Genomic DNA, 17,967 nt, shown 5'->3' with positions numbered 1-17,967 from the left:
CCTCATTGGAAAATGTTATGGTTTGGTCTTCCATTCGGCTTTGCTTGGGAGCACGTTGTTCTGGTATGAAAAGAGTCTTATCCGAGTTTTTGAGCTCATTAATGTATCTCTTTTAAGCCCCATTCCTAGTCCTTGCAAAGTGTGGTCCTCCTGATATGACCAAACGTCCTCTCCTTCCACAAGTGGAGGAAGGTCCAGGTTATGTCCCGGTCGTCCCCCTTGTGTTTGTGCCGAAGGATTAGGAGCATTGTTTCCCGGTGCCACTTGTGGTTGCACATACAGGATGTTGTGCATTCGCTCCTTGTGGGTTGTATTCAATCTTAATCCTAAGTGAATTAGTATAAAAAGAAAAGAATGATCTCATAGATACACTATGAGTCATCCATTTGTTATTATCCCAATAATCAATGATCCTCTATATATGATTTACATTGAATAGGGATTAATTTACCGTTACACCCTTCAATGTATTTTATCCTTAAAACACTTAGCTACCTATAAATGATATTCTAGTGAACTAATATAATCACTGAAATGAGTACTCAACCATTTATCTCTGTTAAGCCAAGCTCGAAGGAAATCATCGTTTGACTTCTATATCCAGATAGAAGCTATAGATTTTGTATCTATTATTAGCGCTCCCACTCAATTGAACTACTATGTCCTTAACCTATATGTCACGAGAAGAACCATTTGGTCGACTTTAACGAACAGATTTAAGAACACAAATAATGCAACTGAACTAGAACCTAACGATCTCAGGATTGAGATCACTTGATCTAGGATCAACTAGGTGATATTAAATTGAATAGATATTACGGTAAGTTTATCATATCTAGTTCAAGTTCAATATCGGTCCCTTCTAATGCATACTCCATGCATCCAACCCAAGCTTACTCTAACCAATGCCTTAGAAAGGACATAACACTTATCCAAGGTGCAAGTAAACTACATTGTAGATTATCCTATCAGTTAAACCCTGTGTACTGATAAATCATAGGAATACATTTAATCACACAATCTTGATTACTTTCCACTGTGTTGACAACACAATAAACAAGAATATTAGTGTGATAAGGATTTGGATGAATTTATAAATCGAATAAATAAATAAATGATCACATGAACCAAATAACACATTAAACAAGTAATGAAATTAAATATGTTTCTTTATGACGATTGAATAGAAAAAATTACATTGAAATAGAGTTTTATTTAGGGCACAAAGCCCAACAGTTCAATCCTCATGTGAGTTTTTAGAATTTGAGAGTGGGAGCTCAAGAGTATGATTTCGTGAGTATCAAGTTTAGGATCCCTTTACAAGTGATTTCACTCCCCTTATATATATATTTTCATCTAGGATTTAAAATCCCTTAATCATAGGTGCACCTTCCCATAACTATAGTCGGATTAGGTTTAAGATACAAAATAATAATAATAAAATAATCATTCAAAAAATAAATATCTCTTCACTTATTATTTTTTGACTATATTTTCGAAATAACTTTAAGAGCACATGTCTTTCACATTTAGCGGACCCAGATCGTCATGAGCACACGAGGAGAGCCAATCGGGTCCTTGAGGTAATTTGGTAGCTGAGGAGTTCTTTGTGCCTTAGCAACTGACGGAGCAGGGAGCTTAGTACGCCCAATGTGCTCCACTGGTAGGAGGTGCAATGTACCAATGTGTCAATGTGCTCATTTGGTTGGTGGTGCAATGTGCCAAAGTGCTCCACTGGTAAAATGTGGAATGTGCCAAAGTGCTCCTTTGGTTGGACTTCCATATCTAGAACAAAAATTCATGCACAATTATCTTGAATTTTTTGAGGGATAACACCAGTTATCACACGAATTTGAGGAGGAGATAAGAATGCTTAAGATCAAGTCTCTGTCACGATTGTTAGACAAGTCAGATATCAACTTAAGATCCCAACTTCTGTCATCCACTGCCATAAGACAGTTCACCTTTTGCTCAAATAAACTTGGATGATAGGATGTAATATAAGGATTGTCAAGGTTAGGGAACCAAGGGTCTGTAGTAATAGAAATGGTTTCACCAGACCCAACTAACAACCGACCACATTTGATAATCACATCTTTAGCTTCGAAAATACTTCTACAAATATAACTTGAATTACTTCCCAACTCAAATTCAATAAAGGAGCCTCGAGGATAGTAGCTAGCCTGGAATAATTTACAAACCAAAAAATCTTTGAGAGTGTGAAGTCTCCACACTTGTTTACCAAGAAGAACAATATTATAATCATGCAAATGTCAAAATCTCATACCACCTTGCTCTTTTGGGGTAATACGATTCCAATATTCATCTAATGTATGCCAGTACCATCTTTTGAAGAAGACTTTCACCAAAACTTGCACATCATTTTCTCAAGCTCATCACAAATACCCTTAGGGATTAAGAAAGACGCTCATAACATATATTATGGAATGAAATAATGGCAGCAGCAGTACTGGCTACTACTACCAACACGTTTACGTTAGAATTACAATTTACAACACCTCACATTCGTCGCTTTTCCATTTGTTTTTCTTTCGTACTCTGGTTAACTAAAAGAATTGACTAACAAACCAGAGAAGAATACATGTGGAATATCTTTACAGGAAAAAACAAATATAATATATTCCTTCTTTTTCATTAGATAGATTCCGAACTTGTAAATTGTAATTTCACTCATTAACCAATAACAAGAACGCTACCAAAATTGAAGCAAAAATCCACAAGACACTAATACATTGAAGTCTCATAGCCAACTGAATTAGGTAACCAAAAAAAGATTTTTAAGGTAACATCCAATAACTAAAGCCTCGAAAGAGAAGATGCTCAAGGAACAAGAACATTGCATGTCACTTTGTTCAAGTGCGAGCAGCAGCTGGTGCTCCTCCTGCTGGGCGTTGTCCAGCCTGGCCTGGTGCACCGCCGGGCCTAGCAGTGTCCTCCTGCACACAACAAAAAAAAAGGCATAAATTATCGATGTAATCACAAAACAACAGTCTACCCATTACACTTAGCATATTATTTTCCCTAACCCAATATTGCATATTGAGAGAACTTTCCTAGCAAAATTGTACTGAACTGAAATTACCAAAAGAACTCTTTCTATTTCTACTTTAGCATCAATGAAAACAATAACGAAAAATTAAAATCATACATCATGTTTTAGATACAACTCAATAGCTTAGCGCTACTTAACATAATCAACACAGAAGGGTTAAGCTGATCATCCCGCTTAAGACGCAGGAAAGGGCTGACCGGGCATTTTCCTACTGGTTGGTCAGCAGCTTTTGCAGGCTGCCGACCAGTAAATGAAAGACTACACGGCCAGGTTGCTACACACAGCAGCAGTACTTACAGAATTCATGGACCAGAACACATCAACAAAGAATAGAAACTGTCTACCACAAAATTTGAATACGAAAGATCTCATATAAAGGCAACTAATTTATGTTTAAAATTAACAAACATTGGTACAAAATGACACATTAGGAATTAACAATGTCATGGTTATTAGAAAACATAGATCAAAACCAAACGAAAAGCTAACTAACAGCAAATGAAAGACCGTTAAAATGAACATACCCGGCGTCTGAAACGCTGTGGGGGCTCACGGACCCTCCTGTTTTCCCTGGAACGAACTCTCACAACGTGAGAGTGAATTGCACAGGAGACACAGTATTGCATCTTGGCGTAGAGCTTGGGAAGAGTGTAACCTAAATGGCACAAATCAAGTTGAACATTTAATGAAGCAAATATAATGACAATAAAAATCATCATTCTGAAAGAAAAACATGAATTATAGCCCTAGACCAGGAAATTAAAAAAAAATAAAAAGTACCATCGTAGACACAAGCTTCCTGAACATCCCTCACAGCCGCTTGTTCGACAATGTTCCTCACCAAGAATCTCTTGATGGCCTTGTCCTATAACATTAGACCCAAAAAATACTCTAATTTACATACAAAATCTAACCAGGGTACCAGAGTATCTAACCAAAAAGAAGAATTCTAGAGAGAGATGCGATTACCTTAGGGCAACATTTACCACAGTTGGAACAGCGGATAAATTTCACATGGCCACGACCATGTTTGTTTCTTCCACCATTCCTTCGCTTGAAAGTCTGAGAAAAAACAGAGAGATATGAATGATAGTCTTTGATTGAATAAAGATGAAATTGTGTGAAGAAAGCTTACCATGTTCGCTGCTGAACCCTAAACTTGATCAAGATCTCAGACTCAGAGTATGTGGTTGGGGTCGAGAAAGCATGTTATGAAACCAGCTAGGGTTTTACAGTGTTTTGGGCTCCTTTTGGGCCTTGAATGGGTCGGGTATAGGAATACAGGATTTACATTCACTAATTATGTCTTTTATATTTCTTTCAAAAAAAAATATTATGCCTTTTTTTTTTTAAGAAAGATTCACTCTTACTGTAATTAACAATCATTTACAATAACAGAGAAAATAAGATAATGAATTTCTCTCATCCAATAAGTGTCAACATTCAACCCAAGAGCATATTTTGCTAAACCATGAACAGCTTGGTTATCATTTCTCTTTACATGAAAAATAACAATAACAGGGAAAGAGGATAAAAGACAATGAATTTCAAAGATTAAATCAGAGAAACTAGATAAGTCCAAAGATTCATAATTTAAAAAAGTTGAGACACGAAGGGCATCTGTTTTCCGCATGAGTAATCTGCAATGAGACTTGAGAGATCCAATTAAGTGCATGGAAAAGAGCTTTCGCCTCTATTTCATATGATATGAAACAACCTTAAACAAGTTTTGACATAGCCGCAATGACTTGGCCATTATAGTTCCGGACAATGGCACCAACTCCCAAGACCTTTGATGCAGGATTTACCGCTACATCAACATTTAGTTTCAAACCATACAAATCGGGTGGTTTCCAGGGAATCCCTTCAGTTGGCAGATTTATATTGGCCGAAGAAGTAGTAGGTTCAATAACAAGATTGGAATGGTCTTTAACTTTTTGATAATTCTCCATGTAGTTCCTAGCATAAGCAGTTAGAGCATAACCGTCATGCTTTGTTTCACCATGAATTATTTTTTTAGTTAGCCCAAATCACCCACATTATGCAAATCAACATTTCTAATTCATGTTGACTGAGTAGCGTTGCAAGATGAAAAATATAATCACCACTAACCATACAACGTGCCTTCTTGAAATCAATTGGAAAGTTGAATTGTATCCATACAGCTTTAGCATGACTACAGTAGAAAAATGCATGGCCTATCGATTCCCAAGCTTGTGAACATAAAGAACAAGCTACAGAACTGAGGATTTTTTTCTTAAAAAATGCAACAACCACCGGAAGAGAGTTTTGAATTACACGCCACGAAATTTTTTTAATCTTGGTGGTAATTTCATTATCAATAAACGAACAAAATTATTATATTACTTGTTTAGTATAAGGCTTGCTTCATATGTTTGTTTTATGATCATATGTTTAACATATAAATTCTACTAAATCCTTGTCACATTGCTACTCATGATTATTATATTGTCTATACAGTAAAAAATAATCAAAATTATGTGATTAAACTAATTAGTCCCATGATTTATCAGTACATAGGATTTACACTGATATGATAATCAACAATTTAGTTTACTTACACTTGTATAGTGGAATGTCTTTTCTAAGGCATTAGCAAAGTAAGCTTGTATTAGATGTATGATTATACATCAGACTGGACCGATATTTACAGTGGAAAAAATATCATAAACTTACTGTAATATCTTTTCTAAGTAAATATCACTTAGTTGATCTTAGATCAATTATCTCAATCCTAAGATGGTTAGGTTCTGGTTTAAGTGTATTACTTGTGTTCTTTGACTTGTTCGTTCAAGATAACCAATTAGATTAGCTCAATACTTACATATGGGAAACACGATAGTGTAGTTGAGTGGGAGCGCTAATCATAAATACAGAATCTATAGCTTCTATAAATATATAGAATTGAAACGATAATTTTCTTCGAGCTTGGCTAAACGAGTTTAAATGGTAGAGTACTCATTTCAATAATTATATTAGTTTACTGAAATATCATTTACAAGTAGCTAAATATTTTAAGGATAAAATACATTGAAGGGTAGAACGGTAAAATTATCCATACTCAATGTAGATCATCAATAGATGATCATTGATTATTTGGATTGAAACAATAGATAATTTATAGCGTATCTATATTTGGTATATAGCGTTCTATATGATTAGGAGTGTAATTCCAAATCTATAGTAGAGTCAGAAAGAATTAATAAGATAGAGAATTTACTTGGTAAATTCTAAAAGTACATATTAGGAGCTTGATTATATAGGCTCATGGTCCCCACACTAGTTGAGATAATATTATCTTGTAGACTCAGTTAAATAATTTTATTAATCAATTAGAATTTTAAATAAGACCATGTCTTATTTATGAGTTTTCACTAAGTAAGGGACTATTTGAGAAGAAAAGAGATTTTAGGGTTTATTAATTAATTAAGAGACTTTGAAAGGTCTAATTAATAAATAAGTTAAATAGAAATTTTATTTGATAATTAATTATAATTAATAAATAAAAAGAATTGATATGAGTTAGAATTAAAAAATGGCATTTGAGAAAAGAAAGATAAGTTTCAAATAAAATGGCAAAATTGAAACCCAATAGGCCCATGAGGAATTCAGCCACAAGGGTTTAAATAAGGGATAATTACACTATACACCTACTTTTACATCTTAATGTTAAAAATAACTTAATTTAAATTAATCACTAATCTTATACCGTATTAACATTTATACTAACAACTGCAACTTTTATTTTTGCTAGATGCTGCCTGCCACTTTTTTTCTTTTTTCTTTAATTCCATTTGAATTCTAAACCTAACCCTAATAGCTATCATATAAATAGAAAATTATAGCTCTTATTTTTATAACTTAATTGACTTTTTGTCAAATAAATAGAAAATAAAGAGAGCTCCTTCTAATTTTAAATTCCTCTTCTCCTTTTTCTCAAATTTTCGAACCTTATAGTGTATGAGTGATTGCCCACACAATTCAAGTCTATATTCAAGATAGTGTAGAATATTGTGTAGTGTTCTTATCACCTGAAGGAGAAACTAGGTTCAGATCATGATCATACTTTGCGATAGAAAGAATCAAGGGTTAGAGATCTGAATGAAAGGAGTCATATTATTTCGCTGCCAATAATGTAAGATTTTCTATAACTTTGTATGTGTTTAATTTATTATTTGAGAGAATTTATATTTAGAATGTTAGATTATAGATTTATAATTAAACATACATGTTAGTAAATCAATATCCTGATAAAAATTGTCCAACAATGGTCTAATAAATAGTTAATACATTATGTATTTATATATTTTGTTAAAGCTCTTTCCATTGTTCTCGACATTTATGGGTGGGTCATTAAGCTTGGACTCGAGGGATATGTAGTTGTGAACAGTTCTTTCTTAAATTTTTATGTAAAATGTGGATGCCAAAAGGGTATTTTCTTATATGTTGTGCAAAGATTTGTTGCTTGGATTATGATGATTTCTGAGTTTGGAATATTAGTTAGGCTTACTGTACATGTTAGTTAGGATTCTATTATTACTGTATAGCTGTATTTATCAAAAACTTTTGCGTTTCTAATTGTATTGTACTCTGTTTATATATCTCGAGTTGTTGCTCCTTCTTAATGTAATGAAATAATACTTTCTCATTCTCTTTCTTCACTCTTAACATGGTATTAGAGTAACTTTTTTTTTCTTCTCTTTGCTTATGCTTTCATCTTCTCTATTCGTTGCTCTTCTCTCTCTCTCTAGCTTCCATGGTTAGCTTAAACCTTCAATCCTGTGGCATTTTCTCACAAAGTCTCCATCAAACTGGATGACAATAACTTTCTTCTCTGGCACCCTTAAGTTCTGTCTGTGTAATATCCAAATTAAAATAGTATTTAATTTTTTCTTGGGATATTAATAGTGCGAGGATAATTATCTCATTTATTTGTGTTGTTAGTGAGTAGAGATTATTGCTTAGAGTAGTTGTACCAATTTTCTAAAGAGAGTTAAAGTTGTATTAACTATGAAAGTAAAATATTACGATATTTTTATAAGTAGATAATCGTTTAATTAAAGCCCGATATAAAAATCCATTAGGGTTTTTATAATATATTTACTAGATTTAATTAATTGTATAACTGGTATTAAATAATATTATTATTTCATTAATGTTAGAAAATTCGTAAGTTTAGAGAAATTCACAGGTTTAGAAACTGTTTTACTAAAATGACCATATCTAGAGTTTTATAACTCCGATTGAGGTGATTCCAGTGGAGTGGAAAGATAATTCAAAGATCTATAAATTTTGTAGAAATAGCTATATCATAATTCGTAATTTTTTTAGGTCAAAATTAAACCCTAAAGTTACGAGATTGAGAGCTTACAATTTAAATTTAAAAGTTAGATATTTATTTATTTAATAATTTATCATATTATTATTGTTATTATTATAATTATTCATAAAACTAAAGAGTCAGGATATTATAGGATTCATTCAACCCTAAAATTATATCGTTCTATTCTTCCCACCCATCTAAGCAAGACTAACCCTAAATTTTTCAAGTCATCTTTTCATTACATCCTTAGCCAAATCTATACCACTCTTCACTCTCGTCTTTGATCACCATCATCTAATGTCTACCGATCCAAGCAGCTTGATGTATTTGAGGTAAGAAACTCTACATTTACTTATTTATTGATCACAATAGGAGAATATTCGCAGGCCTCCTTTTCTTATATTTCAGAATAAAATATGTCTCAGTAAAACTGTTATATCTCTTTAAATACTCATTCGATTCTTACAATCTTGGTGCCTATAGAAAGCTTATTGAATTTCCCATAATTCTTATGAAGAAAGGTTTTACTGAATCGAAATTTATCTATGTCAAAAATTAGTATTTCTACGCTATTTGTTGTAAATCGTTTTTTTTATATTTTCTATATAAGTTGTCTTAGTAAAATCCGAATATCTCTCTAAATAATGATCTGATTCTAGCGATCTTGATACCGTTGAAAATATAATTCAATTTTCTAAATGTTTATGAAGAAACCATTCACCAATTATTGATTATTCTAAGTCAAAATTATTGTTTTATTGTTGTAGTTCGAAATCCATTTGTTTCAAGATTTCTAAAAAACTGTTTCGGTATAATATCTATATATCTTACGTTATAACTCCGGTTTTAAAGATTTTAGTGTCATTAGAAAGGGAATTCAATTTTCTTAAACTTTTATGAAGAGAGTATTCTCTGATTTGGAATATTTCCGTATTAAAACTTTGTATTTCCGATGTCTCTTGTGATTCGTTACTCCATATTCCTTCTCAGAAATAGTTTCAGTAAAACTATCATAACTCCCTCAGTTTTAATCTACTTTTAATGATCCATATATCTTTGGAAATATAATTTAATTTCCTATAATTTTTATGAAGGAAGCTTTCACTGAATTTGTGTAGTTATTGGTCAAAAATAGTGTTCTTTCTGCTGTACTGTAAGAGTGCGAATTTTAATGTTAGGGCCTTGACCCATGTGTTGTTATAGGCAGTAGTGAAGAGATAACAAGTCTTAAGCAGCGGGATTTGAGGTAAGGAAATTAGATAGTTTTGTATGTGTTTATCTGCATAAATTTAAATTCTTTATGTATTAAAATATGATTTATGATTTGTGATTATGAATATGTATATGGTACTGAGAATGTGTGGTATGGACACAATATGAGTTTGTGAATTGTTACATAGATTATGATTGTGTGACTTGTATATGTTGTATGTTGTATTTGTATGTTTTAGGTTGTATGTTGTATGTTGTATTTGTATGTTGCATGTTGTATGTTGTATGCTAACGTCTCAGGTAAAGTGGGGGACCATGGTGGGGTATATGATACGGGATAAGGTCGTTGAATGTAGAGATACCCTACCCTGCATTTTACTGAGTCGTGTATGAGATTGTTATGGTGGGTATGATACAATGATATTACTGTTGAATATAGAGATACCCTATCCTATAACAATGGTAGGGTTGCATAGGCCCAGGTTATTATATGGGTAGATTAGGCCCAGGATATTGTAGGGCCAGGCTAGGCCCGAGTTATGTAAGTAATGGCTATGATATGCCAATGTCATGGCAATTACATTATTATTTATAGTATTGATATGATTATGTTATGAATATGATACTGGAGTTATGATCTCTGTATATATGTATGGTGTGAACAATTATTATGGATCTATATGATTAAGGTTTCTATGTATACAGTTATTTGGTTATGGTTATAAAATAAGGTGTATGATATTGCTAAAACTTAATAAATACATTAATGGTATGTGTGATATTATATGGTATTGTATGATAAGCATTTCCTTACTGAGCTTTTAGCTCACCCCCTTACTTTCCCCCTACAGGTATTAGACAGGGAAGTATGTATAGTGAGCAGGGTCAGTTCTGGTACGTATACTGTGAGCGGTTACGGACGGGCAAACGATCTAGAACGCCGGTGGTGCCTTAGTTTTATTTTAAGCAGTTGATAAATCTAACACAGTGAAAATGCATTATTTAAAATTATTTACTTACTGTATCTTGTTTTACAAATGAATGATCCTTCTTTGTTGCATTTTGATTTTTAAAATTCATTGTTGTATTTAATTTTTTTTTTTCATCTTTTCAAATTATGCATGAAAATAGTATTTTTTGTAAAATAAGGCAAAATATCGGGGCGTTACAGTTGGTATCAGAGCCGATCGTCTGTTAGCTCGAAGGATACTCACAGTATACATACAGAAGACTAAAAAAGATCCCTCTCACTATAACGTAAGTGTTTCTTTTAATATATTTGGTATTGCCATTAATAGTTTTATATGTGATACGCAGATTTTTGATAAAAATATGCCACCTAGAATAAGAGCGTCACGTGATGTGGTACTTAGAGAAATTAAGAGCATCTTATCGCTTAAGATCGACCATGTTTTGGGCATGGAGATAAAATACTTAGAGCTTTGAGGGAGATTATTGCTATTAATGGAGAGATCAATAAAATAGTAAGAAAACGGGGAGCTTTGATCTGGTCACAAGAGAAGTTTTTAGTATTAATGGTGGCACTATCTCACGTCCCCGAATTGCTTTATTATATCGATAGCATTTGGCATAGTACCATAAAGAATGTTGATGAGACAACTAGGTACACAATGTTAATACAGGAGTTAGCAACGAAATTCCATAGTTTCTCTTTCGAGAAGACTTATACTGCAGAAGTCAATGGTGTGGAGAAAATATGCATCAAGACCGTACGGTACAAACTTAGTGATAAGAGTAAGAAAGATATTACCAATTTCATTGACCCTACAACTGAACGAGACTGTAAGGAAACAAAAAGGCGTGACTATTTCAAGGTCAGAGAAAATATGTTAGTAGTGGAATTAAAGAGTCCACCAAAAATTGAAGTAGAAGAGATAATAGAAACGATGGAACTCCTTTTGGACTCAAAATCTGAAGATGAAGAGATGGTAGAAAATTTAGACGAATCAGAGTATTCCCCATCGTTAGATAATGAGGAATTAGAAAATGCAGAACTGTCTCCAATAACAAATGATAACAAGTCAAATGGAGATATACCAGATTATCATTTCGAGGTAGAGATCGGAATCAGAGTCAGAAAATGAAAATTTACCGGCATACCACCCATCGCCAGGACAAGAAGTCTCAGTTGCACCAACACCAATTTAAGAGGATGTGAGAATGGTAACATATTCAGAAGAAGGGCTTGAAGAGTCAATAGTTGAGTCATGCGTGGAGGACAATTAGTTATTGAGAATTTTTTTAGTTGTTGAGCTATGTAGTTTGTTTATTTTCTTTCCACTTTTAAATTTTAGAAGGAAAGGAATTTAACCATTTTCTCAAAAATTTAAAATTTATGTTATTAGGAATTCATAAGACTTTGTTTGATAAATAGAAAAATATATACTTGTCGTTTTTTGCAACATTAAGTTTAGATGTGCATGGGATCTTCTCTCCCATGAATTAGACCCTTTTATACCTATTAAATCAAGCTTTCTTGTAAGAGCTCACAAATACAACTAGAAAATCAATTAGAATCAATGTGAAAGGAACAACCAATAGAGGTGGGGGCTAAGGATGTGTGTTCCGCTGACCCACATGTGGTTGATGTTCCAAAGAAACCAATAGTAGTTAAGGCTAACGATCTAATAGAGGCCTTGGAAGGAATACGAGCATGACTGAGACGATTTATTGAAGAGTTTTCATAGGTTTAGCGCCATAGATCACCAACACTAGTAGTGCAACTTGAGGCACATAATAAAATGTACCAATAACTAACTAAATACCGATGCATAGGATTGTACCTGTCTACAAATGGTTAAAGAAGCAGTCCCCACACCTAGTTATGAAAAAAAGCGAACCTATAGGAAGTAGGTAATGGCTTAGGATAGTTGATGCTATACTAAACTGGGACAGGGCATTTCACCAAACTCGATTATTAAGAAGGATGAAAAATACATCTTTAAGGAAAAGTACTATCTTGATGGATGTTTTATAAGTTACACCCTCCTAAGTTAGATAGTAAGAAGTATGTATGTGAAGACTTTAGAGATAAGTCTGTTATAGAAATTAGTCCTAGGAGGACAATGCCATCATGTAAAGGAGTGTAGTATGCTGAATAGAATCTAATATAAGAAGTTAGAGAGTAGATCACAAATTCAAATCTTGAGGAAAAGGAGAAATTTACATTCAAGGTGACATTCCTAGATTCCAATACTCATCGATACAACAACAACTGTGTGGAGCATCACTCAAGGAGGAGAGGTTTGGAAAGCCTCACTTAGGGATGAGAGACAAGTGAGACACAACTAAGACTAAAGTGACATGTCTTGAAGAATTTTATGGCATGGAAAGGATGATACTGGTTTCAGAGAAGTGTTGGGATTATTAAATTCTCATGCAACATACATGGATTCAAGGAACAACATAATCAAATGATACTACAATCTACTTATGATTCATGGAAAATAGCATAAGTATGTTGGAGTGTCACTGCAAGGAGAATTAAGAGGTAAACTTTCAATGAGTGCCAATTTTTGGTTTAAGAGGTGGCATTTTAGGTCTTATAGTGCTCTAGAAGAGAATGACAACAAATCTCTCAGAAAGATAAAGCCATTAAGATCTAAGAATTTTGACAAATATTAGGAGATTTTCTCGACCTAGAAGGCTAGTCATGGGGACTTTTAGATGGACTTTCCAAAGTCCGAATACTCCATTAACAAACGTCTATACAAACAATTGAAGATCATCCAACTAGAAGTGGGGAAATAAGAAGAAAAGAACAAGATAGGTATTGATAATTTGGTTGCGCTTGGATATAAAATGAACTGCTTAAATAAAGTATAGACTTGTGCTTAAAGGTAGTATGGGAAGTAAGAATCAAAGATCCCTGACTAAGGAATTATAAATAGTGAGTCTCTAGTAGTAAATCAAATACAAGTGGGGGTATAGGAGGTATAATAGTGATGGACAGAGTAAGGTCTGTTCGTCATAGTTTGTCAATTATATATATAGTATCCTTGCCCTAATAACTTGGTTGATCAATACATTATGGGATAGGTATGGTTGACTTATTGTTAAAAGTCAATGGAAAGTAAATAGTTGGGTTACGATAACCCATGGTAGGGTTGAAGTTATTTTAAAGGGGTTATTAGTGTGTTTTTTTAATACATATATGGTATAGTCTTAAGTAAATAATCAATATAGGAATGTATGTTTAAGAGATTTGGAAGTTTTAGAGGTACAATTAAGAAGTTAAGATATGTTTTGGCGAACTAAAAAGAAGTGCAAGATACAGGGCATAGATATGGCTGGAATAATCAATGGTATGATAAGTATGAAGTTATGTGATACCTCATATAGTTAGTATTATAGAAAAAGTGATCATTGAACAGAACTATAAATTTATCAAGATTACAGATTTGACCACTATCGTAAAGTATCACAAAAGTAGACAAAAGTTATTGCGTAAAACTAGCTAATCTCATAATTAAGTCGACTTGATTGAAAGAGTATTGGAGGACCAGGAACTAAAGGAGAGATTAGCAAATAAGATACAATGAAGTGGTAAAAGAATCAAGAGACTACAATAGGAATTAAAGTCTATGCAATCCGGGAAATAAAGACAAGTGCAACGAGCATACTACTAAATGAGTTATATCCAATACCGATTGGTGGCTTAATGGATCATTAAAATTATATAAAAGGAATTTTAAAGGGCACAAGTGATTATTTTCATCGTAATAGAACTCCACTTTTGACTCAAATTGAATAAAAATACCAACCTACTAATGAAGATAAAAGAAGCACAAAGCTACTCATGAGGAAGATTTTTATGAAGATGAAAAGAAACACAAGTCTTCTAATGAAGATCAAATGCAGTAGAAAAGTTGGAGCCAATACAAGTATTACAATTTATGTGCTCCTCTCCTAAATAGGCTTACACTTTTGAAAATTCTATTACTATTAAAGATGCAATGTATATGTAAATAGGTCATAACTTTGCAGGTTTTTCTCTTGGTGGAACACTTACAAGGCTTCCACTTTTGACAATAGGCCACCTTGGAACATGTAAAACATGCAAGTTATACTTTTTTAAAGTTATGTAAAAATGGAATGGATATGTAAGTAGGCTACAATTTTGAAACACTTCTAAATAGGCTTATACTTTTGAAAGTTTCATTACTACTAAAGATGGAAAAAGTATGTGAATAGTCAACAATATGAAAGTCACTATCTTGCTGGAACACTTGAAACTTTGTCACTTTAAATTATTATAATGTGTGTTTTATATGATATATGCTATCCACGTGCTATCATTACTAGTATTTATATAAATATATGAGAATGTAAAATATAAAGTATATATGAGAAGACAATAGTTCTCCATCAGTATTTAGTGAAATTTGGTATATATAAGATAAACATATAGGTTTCTCTCAAGATAACATCGTCCAAATTGTTAAGTCCCTTTCTACAAAAATATTAAAGTAGCTTGGTGATATTTTTATTTTTAAAAATTTTAATTATAAAATAAAAGCAAAATTTTTGTTTTTAAAATTTTAATTTTAAAAAATAAAAATATATTTTATAACTACTTTTATTTTTTAATTTTAAAAACAGAAAATAACATTTTTTTCTGTAAATATTATTTTTATTTTAATTTGTTGATTTTATTTAAGTTAGATTTGGGTCTGAAGCGCCGCGGGGATGGGCGATCAGATCTGAATCTGGTGTTAGGGCCAGGATCTATTCGGGTTTCAAGATCTAGTTTGGAGTGAGAGTTCAAAATATTAATTATGAAAAACAATTATTTAATAAAATTTAGAAAGCAATTTTTTTTTGTTTTCAAAATTTTTAAAATTTTAATTCTCAATTAAAAAATTATTTTATAGAACATCATTTTAAAAATAATTTAATTTTTTAATTTAGAAAATAAAATATTAATTCAAAAAATGTTACCAAAAGCTAAACAAGTTTCGCACCAATGACAATGTCATCACATACACTTTAACATTTCTTTAAAATAATTTAAGCAAAGTAGATATATATAAAAACTGCAAATTCAATCAAAGACACTTATTTAGACTTTCAACAAAATAAAAAGGAAAAATTAACTTCACAAGCTGCTTATTTGAGCCATAATAATAATAATAATAACAATAATAATAATAATAATAATAATAATAATAAAGCTGCTTAATTGAAAAGAATCCAAGAATAAGGAATGTATGCCTAAGCAAGTGATAAAAGGAACATGTACCACCCACTTATAGCTAGTGGGCATAGAATAATAACAATTATTATTAATTATTCTGCATTAATAATTAAAATATTAGTTTGGCTTTAAAACCAAAATCTCTAGAATTTCTACATATATATATATAGACAACCATGATAGCATTGACAAAAAAAAACTAAATTATGGTCATCATGGCAACTCCTCTTCACTACTCTGAAACCACTGCTAAACCCCACGTGGCAGTCGTTTCAAGCCCCGGTATGGGACACATCATTCCTTTACTCGAGCTGGCTAAGCGCTTAGCTGCTGATCACGGCTGCAACATCAGCTTTCTCAATATAACAACCCAAGCCTCCGCTGCACAAACTAAGCTCCTCAGCTCCACTGAATTCCCACCGAACTTCCACGTCATCAACCTCCCTGAAGTTGACGTGTCAAAACTCATCCCACCCGACTCCCAAATCATGACCCGACTTTCAATCATCGTACAAGAAAGCTTCCGATGTCTCAAGTCTGTACTTCTGGACATCGGAAAACCCGATGCTCTCATCATTGACCTCTTTTCCAGCCATGCTTTCGAGGTTTGTAAGGAGCTTTCCATTCCAGTATATTCTTTTGATACTGCTTCTACTACTCTGTTGTCTTTGTCTTTGTATCTTCTCACTTTAGATAAAGAGATTGACTCTGATATTGAGTTCGTTAACCTTCCTGAACCAATTCGGGTTCCGGGTTGTACTCCGATCCGAACTGAGGACTTACTTGATCAAGTTCGGAAACGAAAAAGCGAAGAATGCAAGTGGTATCTTCTCCACATCAGTAGGATTTCAATGGCGGCAGGTGTTTTATTAAACACGTGGGAAGATCTTGAACCAATAACGCTTAAAGCCATTAGAGAGAACCCTTATTATCACAACAAAGCCTCCATCGTTACACCACCGGTTTACACGGTAGGACCGCTGATCAAAGAGACTGAGCCCATAACAGAGTCTGGCAATGAGTGCCTGGCATGGCTTGATAGCCAACCTCCTGATTCCGTTGTCTTCGTGGCACTTGGCAGCGGTGGGACCGTCACTTCAGAACAACTCAACGAGATTGCATGGGGTCTGGAAATGAGTGGTCAACGGTTCGTATGGGTGGTCCGAGCCCCTACTGAGTTTGATGCCTCGGGCACCTTTTTCAATGTGGGTGGTGATATTAACGACCCGAAATCGTTTTTACCTGATGGGTTCTTGGAAAGAACTAAAGAAGTTGGGTATGTGGTTTCATCGTGGGCACCGCAATCGGCTGTGCTTCGACACCGGTCTACTGGGGCATTTTTGTCACACTGTGGGTGGAATTCGATAGTGGAGAGCTTGAGTCAAGGTGTACCAATGATTGCTTGGCCGCTTTATGCGGAGCAGAAAATGAACGCTACAATTCTAGTGGAGGAGGTTGGTGTGGCTGTTAAACTAGCTGTGGATCTTCGAAAGGGAATAGTTATGAGGGAAGAGATTAAAAGGGCTGTGAGTTTGGTGATTAATAATGGAGGGAATGATGATGATGATGAGGAGGAGGAGGAGGAAAGGAACTTAGGGAAGGTGTTGAGACTTAAAGCTAGAAAGCTTAAACTGAGTGCAGAGAAAGCATTGAGAAAGGATGGTGGATCTTCTTATGATTCGCTAACTCAGTTAACTAATGATTTGATGGTTTCGCGAATATCTTCTTAATTAATCTTAATTAATCAACCACATCAATATCAATAATGTATATTTTCAATAAACGTTCGCATAATTCATGATAACTATGATAAAGTGTGTTTTTTTGGCATAACTACGTCCACGTATAAATCATAACTATGTTAAAGTATGTTTGTTTAGTTGAAAATAAATATATATCAAGTGATTTACATTGCTATTGTTTTTTGTTTTTTTATTTTCAAATAATTATTTTTTAAAATGAGAACAAAAAAAATAGGTTTTGAAATTTTCAAAAGATAAATCGGTTGTTAAACATTTATATGTATAATATAAAATATATGTATGTGTATATAACATGCGGAATAAATAAACATATACACTATATGAATATAAGGATCGAAATACCTCCAGCCATTGATTC

At 33.2% G+C, this 17,967-nt stretch overlaps 2 protein-coding genes across 2 annotated transcripts; one reads left to right on the top strand and one right to left on the bottom strand.

Moving 5' to 3' along the window:
• Positions 1 to 2,614: 2,614 nt before the first annotated feature.
• LOC115719156 (small ribosomal subunit protein eS26x-like) lies at positions 2,615 to 4,366 on the bottom strand. The gene is made up of 5 exons (XM_030648086.2): positions 4,209 to 4,366; positions 4,043 to 4,135; positions 3,854 to 3,938; positions 3,598 to 3,728; positions 2,615 to 2,957 (listed from the first exon to the last, which is right to left on the bottom strand). Exons 1-5 carry the CDS (start codon positions 4,209 to 4,211, stop codon positions 2,874 to 2,876), a joined length of 396 nt encoding a protein of 131 aa, XP_030503946.1. The 5' UTR covers positions 4,212 to 4,366; the 3' UTR covers positions 2,615 to 2,873.
• Positions 4,367 to 16,009: 11,643 nt separating this feature from the next.
• On the top strand, positions 16,010 to 17,763 carry LOC115720703 (anthocyanidin 3-O-glucosyltransferase 5). The gene has a single exon (XM_030649871.2). It carries the CDS (start codon positions 16,053 to 16,055, stop codon positions 17,574 to 17,576), a length of 1,524 nt encoding a protein of 507 aa, XP_030505731.2. The 5' UTR covers positions 16,010 to 16,052; the 3' UTR covers positions 17,577 to 17,763.
• The last annotated feature ends 204 nt before the right edge of the window (positions 17,764 to 17,967 follow it).

The sequence above is a fragment of the Cannabis sativa genome, chromosome 2 (assembly GCF_029168945.1).
Source record: "Cannabis sativa cultivar Pink pepper isolate KNU-18-1 chromosome 2, ASM2916894v1, whole genome shotgun sequence".
Taxonomy (NCBI): domain Eukaryota; kingdom Viridiplantae; phylum Streptophyta; class Magnoliopsida; order Rosales; family Cannabaceae; genus Cannabis; species Cannabis sativa.
This window is presented reverse-complemented; position numbering and strand designations above follow the sequence as displayed.

Excerpts from the sequence above, each read along its gene's own strand:
- LOC115720703 (XM_030649871.2), top strand. The coding sequence starts at position 16,053 with ATGGTCATCATGGCAACTCCTCTTCACTACTCTGAAACCACTGCTAAA.
- LOC115719156 (XM_030648086.2), bottom strand. Across the intron at positions 3,729-3,853 it reads GGAAGCTTGTGTCTACGATG|GTTACACTCTTCCCAAGCTC; the intron begins GTACTTTTTATT and ends TGTGCCATTTAG. Across the intron at positions 2,958-3,597 it reads CACAGCGTTTCAGACGCCGG|GAGGACACTGCTAGGCCCGG; the intron begins GTATGTTCATTT and ends TGTTGTGTGCAG.